Source organism: Pongo pygmaeus, chromosome 6 (assembly GCF_028885625.2).
Source record: "Pongo pygmaeus isolate AG05252 chromosome 6, NHGRI_mPonPyg2-v2.0_pri, whole genome shotgun sequence".
In the NCBI taxonomy this organism is placed as follows: Eukaryota; Metazoa; Chordata; class Mammalia; order Primates; family Hominidae; genus Pongo; species Pongo pygmaeus.
Genome location: NC_072379.2, coordinates 128,569,783 through 128,583,861, shown reverse-complemented (window position 1 = coordinate 128,583,861; position 14,079 = coordinate 128,569,783). Strand labels below are relative to the sequence as shown.

The window sequence follows — 14,079 nt, the reverse complement described above, 5'->3', positions numbered from 1 at the left end:
TTCTCCAGTATTCATAACTTTTGTTCTAAAATTTAGAGCTTAATTTGTTATAAAATTTAGGTGCACCACAGCTCTTTGGCAACTGATTGGTAATTCTGATTTTATAATAAGAAAAGGCTGTTCTTTTTTTAAAAAAAGTAGATGCTTTAAGCATCCACTCTCCAAATCTATTAAATAAAACTACTCTAAATGTAAAACAAATAAGGACTCAGAAACATCATGGCTTTAATCCAGCACAGTTTTAATCCTTAATCTGCTAGAGGTTGAGCATCCCTAATCTGAAGATCTGAAATCTGGAATGTTTCAAGTGTCACGTGGAAAATTCCACCCATGACCTCAAGTCGCTGTCAAAACTTTATTTCATGCACAAAATTATTAAAAATACCCTAAGAAATTACCATCAGGCTATAGTGCATAAGGTGTATATAAAACACAAATAAATTTTGTGTTTAGATCGTGGTCCTATCCCCAAGATATCTCACTAGGTATACGCAAATGTTAAAAAAATCCAAGAATATATGAAATCCAACGTACTTCTGGTCCCAAACATTTCGGGCAGGGAGTACTCAATCTATATTAAGTTTCTATCAAAGTCTAAATGTGACCATTTGCCAAAAATAAATATTTCAAAGATAAATGAGATTTTACTTTTAAATCAGGGAAAATAGGGAATTTGTTCTCCCAATGCAAACAAATAGCTAGCTTTCTGAAATGGTTTACTAATACTGAACACACTGTAATGTACATTAAGACATTCATCGTTAGTTTTTCAAGGATGGGTAAAGTGGAAAAAAGCAGAAGGCGGCAGAAGAATGAGTTTATATGTATCTTAAACAAGGTTGAGGATGAGAAATAAAGGGTGCTAGAACCAAGAAGGAACAAATTGACCATTTGGAGCAATTATTTGCTTTGAAGCAAGCAAGATATTACCAACCCACCCACAATGTACAGGAAGTTTAGGTGCCTTGTTCTGCTCGGTCCTTGAGCATTAAAAATATGTATTAATGCAAGCAGCTCCCTCTCGCACATGCACTGTTTCTCTCAATCAAAAAAAAGCGGGGGGAGGGGGATGTACAAGCAGATTACTAATGGAAATTGTCAGAAAAAAGGGTAACCATAATTAGAGGAAAGACAGAACTGGGAAACTTTTCAAAGATGATTTATTTGCTAGAAATCTCTGGATGAGAAATGTTTCAAATTCCTAGGAAGATGATCCTAGAGGCTAATATGAGAGGCAGGAGAAACAGAAACAGTACAAAAAGGTTACTTCCACAGGCAGAAACCCCATCAAGTCAAAAAATGGAACCAGAGTGAAATCAGCTGCTGGTATACAAGTTCTAATTCAGGAGCAGATCATAGCTTTTAAAAATGCTAATTATCAAGCATATAAAATTTGCCCCTATACCAAAAGAAGTAAAAGGTATTTTCTACTATAAGAGTTTGTTTTTCAGGTGTGTATATTTTGAGAATGAAGGGTATTTTTTACTTTTAAATGCTTGAGATAATTTGACTTCACTGAAAAAGGCAATCTTCCTACAGGTTCTTTTTATACTGTCCCAAATAAACAGTGCTAAGGCTAAAAAGACTATTAATAAAGGGAAACTAGCAGTCCAGTACAGGAAGAGTCAAATGATTCCTTTCCAGAATTCGGAACTGTGCTCTCATTACCAGTTGAATTAATTACTGGTCCTGGAGAGTTTTGGAAACCAGAGCTTCTTGATGTGCTTGTTAAGGAAGGTTTGTCTTTAATCCACAGGGAGACAATCAACAGGATCAGCAAAGCTAAAGCCTAACCTCTCAGACCGTCCTTTAATTGGGCTGGAACAAGCTTTCCTGGACTCTCATTCTTATTTAGGGCTCTAGGTGGGCCTAAGGTACTCTAGCTTGGTCAGTACAGCCACACCAAATCAGCAAAGAATAGAAAATACTAACACTTCCCGGGACAATCAGCAAAGATAAGGATATCAAATTCATGCCTGTGTCAGTGAAAAGTAAAGATTATGTGGAAACCACAGATAGGTTTAAAATAAAAGGTTCTCTAAAACTCTAAAACGTCTTATCCAATTAAAAAAAAATTCTTGCTACGCTAGAAATTTCCTTTGTAAATTCAGTTAGTTCTTTGCTACCCAACAATGCATTATCCTTACACATCCTCCAAACACCCTCTCCTCTTGTTCCCTCTATCTTTGCTCTGCATTTATCTGAGTCTAGGGATTTTGAGGTTCCTGATGTCCATTTAGGCTCAATTACCAAGAAAAGGTCTTTCAGACCAACATATCTGCCAACTCCACCTCTACTGAAGAGGTCAGATAATACATAATAAATTTAAAGAGAAGGCAGTTGAAAGCAACCCATGTTGAAAGGTTATGTTTGTATAGCCTACAGAAAACAGGAATGTAGCAGGGAAGGAAAAATGGAGATTTTTCAGACTGTGGCAACATTACTTTAACTTAAAATTATTACCGTTCAGGCTGACAGACCCAATTATATTTGAATGGCTATTTAAAGGGCATTAAAGAGCTAAAGCAAAGTGATTCATTTGCCCAATATTGGGAATTATTTGTAGTACTGATCTCTGTTCAGAGAGATGACTATGGTGGTTATTATCAGAAACACCACTCCCTAGTAGTGCCAACCAAAACACTGGCTTTCTTAATCTCAGTTTCCCTAAAAACACATTCCCATAGAAACCACAAGAGCAAGTTTGGAGAAAAGATCAACGTAACTTCAGAATTAGTGAATTTGAAGGCCAGTCAATGGAGACACTCATTTAGACTCCTCTCTCAAGCCAAGACTTCTGCTTCTGTATCTCGGCATCCCCAACCTATCAAACTTACTCTCTCTTTTTAATCGAAATGCTCTTAAAGTCCTACCTTCTCTTTGAAGGAGACAGTTTGGTTAGTTTCTGTTACCTTATGCTTGTTGTACTCTTCTGTACAAAAATGTAAATAATATAGATAAAGTCAAAGTCCTCTTTGCCATCTATCCTCCCTCAATCCAGTCTCCTGTCCAGAGGCATGAGCTTGATGAACAGCCTTCCTTCTAGGCCAAATTCTATATATTTACATAAATACATGCTAGAAAGGCAGTTTTATGTGATTAAAGAAAAACACAAATGGTACCATATTGTACACTATTTTATAACTTGTTCTTTCCACTCAACATTTTGTCATAGACATCTTCTCATGGTAGTGCAACTAGAATAATCCAATTTTTAAAAACAGTTGCCTAGTATCCATGGTATAGAATTTCCATTTTATTTAGCCATTCCCCTATTGATAAACATTTAGATTGCTTACAGTTTATGAAATCAGTTTAGCAGAAATTCAGAAAAGTGGAATTGCTGGTTAAAGGGTATATGGATTTAACATTTTAACACACTGCCAAATTGTCCTCCAGAAAGACTTTGCCAATCCCACTGTCACTAAGAGTACCAGACAATACCCATTCATCCTCTTCCACATTTTATTACCAAGTTTTCTCTCTTTTTTTTTTTTTCTTTTTCTTTTTCTTTTTTTTTTGAGACAATCTCACTCTATCACCCAGGCTGGAGTGCAATGGTGTGATCTCGGCTCACTGCAACCTCTGCCTCCCGGGTTCAAGTGATTCTCCTGCCTCAACCTGTAGCTGAGACTACAGGCATGCGTTACCATGGCCGGCTAATCGTTTTGTATTTTTAGTAGAGACGGGGTTTCACCATGTTGGCCAGGCTGGTCTTGAACTCCTGACCTCAAGTAATCCACCCACCTCAGCCTCCCAAAGTGCTGGGATACAGGCATGAGCCACTGCACCCGGCCTTATTATCAAGTTTTCTTATTTTGGCTCATCTGACATGGGGGAAATGTTTTCTTATTTTAATTTCTATTACTAGTGAGTTGACAATCTTTTTATATATTTACTGGTTATTTTTCCTTTCTATGAACTGCTTATAATGTTTGCTTATTTTTCTAATTATCTTTTTCTTATGAATATGAAGAAAATATTAATCTGCACTGGATATTAATTGTCATATAAATGCAAATATTTCCTTAGTCAAGTTGTATCCTACGTAAGTAGTTTATATGGCTATTTTCTTCTCTTTAGTATTTCTGAATATACCCTTATTCTTTACTCAAAATATGCTATGTTCTATTTAAGAACACATCCAGTGTTTTTATTTGTTACATATATATTCTCTCTTTCTTTTCCTTTCTTTTTTGAGACAGGGTCTCACTCTTTTGCTCAGGCTGAAGTGCAGTGGCGTGATCATGGCTCACTGCAGCCTTGAACTCCTGGGCTCAAGTGATCCTACCACCTCAGCCTCCTGAGTAGGTGGGGCTACGGATGCACCACCATGCCTGGCTAATTTTTAAATTTTTAGTAGAGATGAGGTCTTGCTGTGTTGCCCAGGTTGTCTCAAAACTCCTGGCCTCAAACCATCCTCCTGCCTCGACCTCCCAAAGTGCTGGGATTACAGGCATGGGCCACCACATCTGGCCTATATATATTCTCTTAATTTCATCATGCCTACTAAACATGCAAAGACATCATATATGTAAACATTTTTTGATAATTTCAGACAGTAAGAAGAGCCTGCTTTGCCAGTAAATTCTGACACTACGATATGGAGAAGCAGTTTGGAATTGTGATCCATTATAGTGGTTCTCAAAGTTGCCTGCATGCTGGAATCACTTGGAGAGTTTAAACACTGCAGATGCCTAGATCCATCCCTGAAGACTGTGACTTAATTGGTCTGGAGTGTGGCCTGGGCACTAGGATTTTAAGTTCCCTAGGTGACTCTACTACGCAGCCAATTTTGAGAACCACCAAACTAAAATACTTTTTATCCAGCTCTTCTTTTCAAAAAAATTTTGTAAAATAATGGCAAAATACACATAACATAACATTATCATTTTAACATGTACCATTTAGTGGCACTAAATATGTTCACAATGTTGTATAACCATCATAATTATTTCTAGAACTTTTTTTTTTCGAGATGGAGTCTCACACTGTCTCTCAGGCTGGAGTGCAATGGTGCAATCTCAGCTCACTGCAACCTCCACCTCCTGGGTTCAAGCGATTCTCCTGCCTCAGCCTCCCAAGTAGCTGGGATTACAGACACCTGCCACCATGCCCGGCCAATTTTTTTTTTTTTTTTTTTTAGTGGAGACGGGGTTTCACTATGTTGGTCAGGCTGGTCTCAAACTCCTGACCTCGTGATCTGCCCGCCTCGGCCTCCCAAAGTGCTGGCATTACAGGCATAAGCCACTGTACCCGGCCTATTTCTAGAACTTTTAAATTATCATCTCAAACAAATTCTGTGCGGTGGCGTGATCTCAGCTCACTACAACCTCTACCTCCTGGGTTCAAGTGATTCTCCTGCCTCAGCGTCCCCAGTAGCTAGGATTGCAGGCACCTGCCACCATATCTGGCTAATTTTTTTGTAAATAATACAAAAAAATTTTTAGTAGAGATAGGGTTTCACCATGTTGACGAGGCTGGTCTCAAACTCCAGACCTCAAGTGATCCGCTTGCCTTGGCCTTCTAAAGTGTTGGTATTACAGGCATGAGCCATCATGCCCAGCCACTTCTATTTTCTATCTTTATCATTTTGCCAACTCTAGAAACCTCATATAAGTAGAATCACCCAATATTTTCCTTCTGTGTCTGGCTTATTTCACTTAGCATAATGTTTTCTACTCTTTGGGTAGAAGAGGTGAGACCTATGTTTTTTCAAAACAGAACAAAACTCTCAAAAAACCGAAGCAGATAACTGACTGACTGTTTTCTAAGTAAAACATCTCAAAAGCCTTGTGAATAATGCCTTCCTAATGAAGCAAGCACTCTGCTGAACATTTCAGAAGGTTTACCTGAAACTGCTGTAAATTACTATCCTGTTGCATCATCATGCCACGGGAATATTAAAGCAACAAAGATTGCCCCAGTGACAGTAAGAGGATGGCAGTAAGTTCAAGGAAGGTGAGGGAAGGGAGAAGAGAAAGAACAGTGGATTTTAATCAATAATACCGCCCAGGTCTTTCCAGTGATGATTCTTCTATAATTGTTTCTTTGCCTGGATATCTTCTAATACAGATTCCAAAGAGATTTACCACCTCCCAAGAACAAGAGAAGCCTACAGGACCCAAGTCTGGTAAAGAGCAGAACTGATTTTCCACTAGCAAAATCATAATTATTGTTTGAAGACTGCAAGAAGCTATGCAATTCCTTGAATTCAAAGCATAGTCTGAGAAACAGCAGCATTGGCATCACCTGGGGGCTCACCAGCAAGGCAGAACCTCAGGCCCATTCCAGACCTACTGATTTTGCATTTGAACACCACTTCTCTGCATTCGAACACCACTTCTCAGGTGACTGCTGCACACTCTGAAGTTTGAGAGGCACTGACTTAGCCCATCCACTAGGCCCCGGTCTGTAGTATCCTAAAACAAATTTGCTAACCTGACTTTCAAAATCTGAAAAAGGAGACTTCATTGTAAATGAAGTCTGGGGTTGCAGAACCTACCCCAAACTAAGGATCCCTTTTGCTAAGCTTTATCTCAACCTCCTCCAATTCTAAAACAGATATGGAGTAAGTATAGAATAAGTTCCAGCCACTATTCTTAAAGGTGCCTAGAAATCCAAATTTTCATTTTAATAACTAAAAATACCACAGAGCTATGTAGTTTTCTAACGCGCAGACCCACCCCCCACCCCCCTGCCAAAATAAGGACTATAATCCAAGTCATGGCACCAAAAGAAGAGACTAAAAACTTTAATATAGTTATAATAATAAAAACAGAAACTTTTCAGGTAAAACATCCTATTTACTAATAAAGAATCATGTTTTCAACAAAACAAAAGACAAAAGACAAAAACCAAGAGAGCTGCTTCCTAAAAGAACAGAGCATTTAGTTCTCACAGAACTTCAGACATTGTTATGTGCAATTTTTATATGTGTAGGAGACAAGTTTGAGAGTTTTGGGGCAAGTAAAAAATTCTTTTAAAAAGTAAATGTTGGCTGGGTGCAGTGGCTCACACCTGTAATCCTAAAACTTTGGAAGGCCAAGACCGGCAGATTGCCTGAGCTCAGCAGTTCGAGACCAGCCTGACATGGTGAAATCCCGTCTCTACTAAAAATACAAAAAATTAACCTAGTGTGGTGGCGTGCACCTGTAATCCAAGCTACTGGGGAGGCTGAGGCAGAGAATCGCTTGAACCCAGGAGGTGGAGGTTGCAGTGAGACAAGATCGCACCATTTCACTCCAGCCTGGGCGACAGAGTGAGACTGTCTCAAAAAAAAAAAAAAAAAAAAAAAAAAAAGGTAAATGTTTAGTGCAGACTAGCTGAAAGAGTCAATCTGAATAATGAACACAATACAGTTTTACACAAAAAAGATTTTTTAAAAAGCACTGGCAATATGAATGCAGCCCTAAGGTCTATTTGTCACTAGCTTGCTTCATAAATTTCATTTTCTATTTATGCCTCAATTTTCTTTTTTTTTTGAGACTGCGTCTCGCTCTGTCGCCCAAGCTGGAGTGCAGTGGTGTGATCTCGGCTCACCGCAACCTCCGCCTCCCGGGTTCAAGTGATTCTCCTGTCTCGCCCTCCCAAGTAGCTGGGACTACAGGCGTGTGCCACCACACCAGGCTGATTTTTTTTTTTTTAATTTTTAGTAGAGACGGGGTGTCACCATGTTAGCCAGGATGGTCTCGATCTCCTGACCTCATGATCTGCCCACCTCAGCCTCCCAAAGTGCTGGGATTACAGGCGTGAGCCACTGCGCCCGGCTATTTATGCCTAAATTTTCAATCTGAAAAATATTTTGTTTTCGTAGACACCAGGGAAAAGAAAAAAAAAGCCACCTGTGTTTTCCCACTTAATTGTTGAGAAAAATTAAAATCCTTGGTTCATGAACTTTCTCTAATAAAGCATGGCTGAGAGATGGTATGTTCCGGTTATTCAAAAATGAATACAGGCAATACATATAATTAACATTAATAATTAGTAATAATACCTTGGTGTGATTATTACTTGTGTAATTTTACTATATTTCCTTGGTGTAATTCCTTGGTGTAATTTTACTATATAAAATCTAAACACCATCATAATTTAACCAATCACATTGTTCCCAATTTTCCCATTGTAAACATGCTGTAATAAACAATGTACATCTGTATTTAATTGGAGGGCATGATATACACCTTTTAGACTTTGATATGCATTGCCAACCTGCCCTCTAGAGAAAGTGTACCAATCTGCATTCTCACTAACAGTGTATTAAACTGCTTGTAGTCCCATACCCTTGCCTATCTAGGTTTGGGTAGAAATAAAACCCTCCTTTTACTCCCATTAATAGTGAAAGTCTTCAGGATCAATTATAAAAGAGAGCTATTGGCTGGGTGCAGTGGCTCGTGCCTGCAATCCCAGCACTTTGGGAGGCCAAGATGGGAGGATCACTCAAGGTCAGGAGTTCAAGAGCAGTCTGGCCAATGTGGTGAAACCCCGTCTCTACTAAAAATACAAAAAAAACTAGCCAGGCATGGTGGCACATGCCTGTAGTCCCAGCTACTCAGGAGGCTGAGGTGGGAGAATTGCCTCAACCTGGAAGGCGGAGGTTGCAGTGAGCCGAGATTGTGCCACTGCACTCCACTCCAGCCTGGGCAACAGAGCGAGACTCCGTCCCAAAAAAAAAAAAAAAAAGAGACAGCGAGCGAGCTATTTAGCTCAGGTTAAGAAAAAAGTATTCGATGAAAACAAACAACAATAAAACGTTGAGGGGGGAAAATGCCAGGATCCAAATACTTGGAAATTCCCATTCAATTGGGAGCTGGGTTTTTCATCATCCTGCTCCCTCTTCCTCCTCATTTGTTTGTTTTATTTTATTTGTTATGTTTGACTTTTTAGTCATCATCTTTGGTAAGAAGGGGAAAGAGGGAGCATATGATAGAGAAAATGTCCACCTCCAACAAAGTATCTATGCATTTGACAACTGAGATCCAGCTCCTCATTCACCAGCACACCAAGCTCTACTGAGTGTGGTTTTGACAAATATGGAAAACAACACTTTCAAATGTCTTACCTCCAAAATGATAATAACTAAACTGTTTGCTGACTTCTGTGGCCAATCCAAGATGATATAATCAAAACCTCAGACTGCTTTACCCTAACACACCAAATGTGACAAAGAACAAAAAATACCCATCACAGGAGAGGAGTTTACCTAACACAGTATTAGAAACCAAAGGCTTAGGCAGTAGATGTACTTTACGTCTGAGACAGAGTAGATTCTTTACATCAACTAAATAAAAATAATTCACTTTATGTTTTCTTTACTTGAACCAGTCAGAATGCCTCTAGAAACAGAATAACAGAAACGTAAAAAGGCAGTAAAGAAAAGTTTAGATCGGGGTGTCCAATCTTTTGGCTTCCCTGGGCCACATTAGAGGAAGAATTATCTTGGGCCACACATAAAATACACTAACATTAATAATAGCTGATGAGCTAAAGAAAAAAATGCCAAAAAATCTCATAATGTTTTAAGAAAGTTTACGAATTTGTGTTGAGCCACATTCAATGCCATCCTGGGTCGCATGCGTCTTGCGGGACGTGGGTTGGACAAGCTTGGTTTAGATAATGCTTTCCCTTCTGAACCATTATTTAGAGATCCTTCCAGTGTCCACAGAAAGGGCTATGAATCCAACAATCAAAAGATCACTATTTAGGTTTATATTTATAAAATGTAGTATTACTTCAGACCAAGTTGCTGGTTCAGATGGAACAAAAAGTAAAAGTGCCACCCCTGAGCAGCAGCATCAGCATCCGCACTGAGTAAACACCTGCCCAAGGGACTTGCAATCCTGTTCCCCACCACTACGCTTAACTCATTTTTGCTCTAACTCTGAAGTCATTTACTGAACAGATACTATTATTTAGATAACATGTTATTTCAGAGGCTGAGCAGCTATACTGAACCGAAGTAAAGGATAGAAACTAAATTCCTGAAATTCTAGCTGGGGAGAACACAAGTAAGTATACAAGTTAATAAATGAGATAATTCCAGGTAGTAACAAGTGTTATACAGACAAGAACACAGAGGATGTATTAGTGGCTTGGTAGGGAGAAGAAAGCTTCATTTAGGTGGGATAATCAAGAAAGGCTTGTCTCAGGAGGTGATATTTGAGCTAGACTTTGAATAAGATAGTCCATCATGCAATCATCTGGGAGAACAATATTCAGGCAAAGGGAACAGCAAAAGCAAAAGAATGGATGCAGGGTGTTTGAGGAAAAGAGGGCTAGAGTGGCTGCAGCCCAGTGACTGAGGGGAAGATGATGAGGCAGGAAGAGGTCAGATTACATAGGGCCTTCAAAGCCATGGCAGAGTCTGAATTTGATTCTAGGAATAGTGGAAAACCATTCCAGGGCTTAAACAAGGAAGTGATATGGCCTGAATTAAATAAATAAATAAATTTATTCATTCATTCAGTCATTTATTTGAGGCAGGATCTTGCTCTGTCACCCAGGCTGGAGTGCAGTGGCACAATCTCGGCTCACTGCAGCCTCAACCTCCCGGGCTCAAACGATCCTCCCACCTCAGCCTTCCAAGTATTTGAGACTACAGGCATACACCACCACGGCCCCAGCTAATTTTTGTATTTTTTGTAGAGACAAAAAAAATACCAGCCTGCTGCCCAGGCTGATCTCGAACTCCTGGACTCAAGGGATCCTCCTCTTGATTACAGGCATGAGCTACAACGTCCGGCATGATTTAAGTTTTTTAAAAAACTACTATGATGGCTACATGGAGAACGGACTGCAGCAGACCACAGTGGACAGGCTATATGAGAGATGCTAAAGGCTTGGACTTGGGTGCTGATGGGAAGTGAGAAGAATGGCCAGAGTCAGGGTACATTTCAGAGGTGAACTGACATGACCTGCCACCTGGAGGGTGGCAGGGGACTGTGGAGAGAGAGAGGGCAAAACAAGGAAATCAGGATTACTTCTATGCTGGGACTTGAGCAACCAGATGGACAGTAGTTCCATTAACTAATATGGGGAATGCTTGGAGAGGAACAGATGTGGAGTGGAGAGTAGGAACAACCAAAGGTTCTGTTTGGGGCGTGTGAGGACCAGACATCTAATAGTGAGGGTAAGCTGGGTGAAAACAGCATATCGATGATCAGGTAAGAAGAGGAAGATGGGCCCCAGAAGGGATGAGGGGAGCACCTAGTGAGGGATGAGGATCTTCAGAAGAGGGTGTGGTCAAGAGACAGAGAGAAGATGCTTTAAGGAGTAATCAACTGTGTCAAATGCTGCTGAAGACTGAATAAGATAAGGAAAAAAACCTGACAAGTGGATTTAGCAAGATAGAAGTAAATTAATAAAGAAATAGGGTGGGCTGGGTGTGGTGGCTCACGCCTGTAATCCCAGCACTTTGGGAGGCCGAGGCAGGCGGATCACATGAGGTCAGGAGTTTGAGATGATCCTAGCTAACACGGCAAAACCCCATCTCTACTAAAAAAACAAAAATTAGCCAGGTGTGGTAGCCCGCACCTATAATCACAGCTATTCGGAGGCACGAGTAGCGCTTGAACCCGGGAGGCGGAGGTTGCAGTGAGCCAAGATCGCACCACTGCACTCCAGCCTGGGCCACAGATGGAGACTCCGTCTCAAAAAATAAATAAATTAAATAAATAAATAAATAAATAAATAGGGTGGGAAAATATGTTAAAAAGGTGTTTGATTTTGATCAAGCTAAACTAAAAATATATAAAAGGGATAATTTCATAAAAATTACTAAGGTATGCTGATTTATCATGCTAAGTACATTTTTGACTTCCCTTCTTAAAGAAGAGGAAATCAGGCTGGCACAGCGGCTCATGCCTGTAATCCCAGCACTTTGGGAGGCTGAGGCAGGAGGATCGCTTGAGCCTAGGAGTTTGAGATCAGCCTGGGCAACACAGTGAGACCCTCATCTTTAGAAATCATAAAATTTAAAACATTTAAATAAAAAATTTAAAAAGGACGAAGAAATCAACGACTCAGAAGACTGTCATTCTGAGTTTTACATTCTTGTGGAAGGGAGCTGTACTTAGTAATAATTATGGAAGTATTTAGAATTTACATTGAAAGAGGAGCAGAGCAGCCCAAGGGCTAAAAGTTTACTTGGCTACCTTGACTGTGATTCATTAAACTCCTAATGTTCTTTTGTTCAGACCAACCCCAAGCTAAAAGTTTTTTGTTTTTTTTAAAATCCAACCCAAAGGCCCAAGTGAAATGGAAAAAAAACTGCCAGAAGAAAGAGGATACCACAGCCATGCCCTTGGTTGGGAGCACTCTTCTGGCACTACAATGTCTTTTCCAAGGCTGCTACTGTTTCACTACAAGACTCCAGTCTGCATCTCACTCACTGGTCAGATCACTGAGGACAAAATGCAGAAAAGTGATCAGAGGCCCGCCCACACCTGTGCCACTTGTCTTTGAGTCTCCTCCTCACCTCCCACTCCTCACCTGGGTCATTTTGTCCACAGAGACTGGAATTCCATCGATGGTGAGAGGCGGCAGTTCTGAGTTAACCTCCTGAGGCGCAGGGGCGTGTTCTGCCAGAGCAGACTCCAGGTCTTCCAGGATCATGCTCTTGTACTTACGCACCTGCAGGGAATTAAGGGCAGAAGTAAACAAGATGCCCAACAACCAGGGAGGATTGGTGCCAAGCAACAAGAGAGTGGGTGGAGCTGGCCTTCCTGAGCCATTGCATAGTCTTAAAAACAAACACTTCTACAAGCAAATAAAAATACCCACTGGTCCCAAAGACATCATACTGAACAGAATTAGATGAAAAGATGATGAAATTGCAGGTAACAACAATAGAAGAGAGCCAGTGAAAAAATTTTCCAGAAATACTGCTTCTCAGTTAAAATCATTTTCTCAATGAGGGTGCCATCGCCTGTTCCAGGTCTAACAGGCATGGTATTCATGGTTCTGCATTTCCCAGGCCATTGCATGAACAACTAGCTGTGGCAGCTCATCACCAAAATCATTTTCAAGATCTTCAAGGACTTACATTTCTAAAACTTAAAGTAACCAATTCATTCAAAATTGCTGCTACATCCTGCAAAGCCAGACTACCAAACAGACAGGAGATTCAAGCATACAAGAGACTGGACTGAAAAGAATCAGAGAAAAAAAAACTGATAGGTGTATGTTGTAGCTTAGTGCCACTACTGGTAAGGCCCGGGCCAAAGGGAGCCCCAGAGGTCAAATCTCCCTTGCTTCTGGTAGGGCTTGGTGACAGAAGTGAACCTCCAACCCATGACGCCTTTAGCTCTAGCCCAGGTTGGAACCAGATATTGTTGTTTGTTGTCTGCATTCCCACTACTACCAGTGAAATGTCTCAACTTAACAGTAACACACTGGGCATGCATACATTCTTCTATCATGAACAGAAAGGGTGGACAGACGCTGGGTCCTCCAACCACCAGTATAATGGGTTCATCTGAATGCCTGGAACTTGGGAGAGGAAAAAATGGGTTCATTCACTTAGGAGAATACACAAGGGGGATGAGGATATCTCTGGGAATAACAAAGAAGCCATGGAATTATGGAAATGTGACAAGCGGGATAGGAAATTAACTTGCTTTCTGGGCTCAAGGCACTATTTTAGGGAAACAAATGGAAGAGAAAATGAGGTTTGACTAGAAGTTCCAACAATGTTTGAATCCTGGGTTGTCTGCTGAGTGGGCTGGACTCTACACACTTCCTTATAAATACCTCATTATGTGGATTAAAAAAGAAAAATTCCCATACTCTACCCCAAGCATCTGGAAAAATAAATATTATTACTGGCTACATGGTGCAACTTCTGCAGTTGAAGAATCCTCCAAATAGGTCAATAACTAAGGGGATAAGAGAAAAACAGCACAAACTGGTAGACTCATTATCTTTCCAGAGATTCAGTTGTATCCTGGTCTCTAATAAAAAATGAAGTTTCAAAAATTATTGCCATTATATTTATTGCATCATAAGCAGCTGATGTTGCCACAGCAACTTTACAGGATTATATTTTCTGCTATGTTCCTGTATTCTAGACAGTATTTATGC

At 40.2% G+C, this 14,079-nt stretch overlaps 1 protein-coding gene across 7 annotated transcripts in view; it reads right to left on the bottom strand.

Annotated features, from left to right (window-relative positions):
* The window catches only part of NRF1 (nuclear respiratory factor 1), a 141,192-nt gene that overhangs the window by 51,947 nt on the left and 75,166 nt on the right, over positions 1–14,079 (bottom strand). For all 7 annotated transcript variants that reach the window (XM_054497254.2, XM_054497253.2, XM_063668456.1 and 4 more), the window contains exon 5: positions 12,490–12,630. In XM_054497254.2, the coding sequence (XP_054353229.1) occupies positions 12,490–12,630 (141 nt within the window). The remainder of the gene's footprint in view (positions 1–12,489; positions 12,631–14,079) is intronic.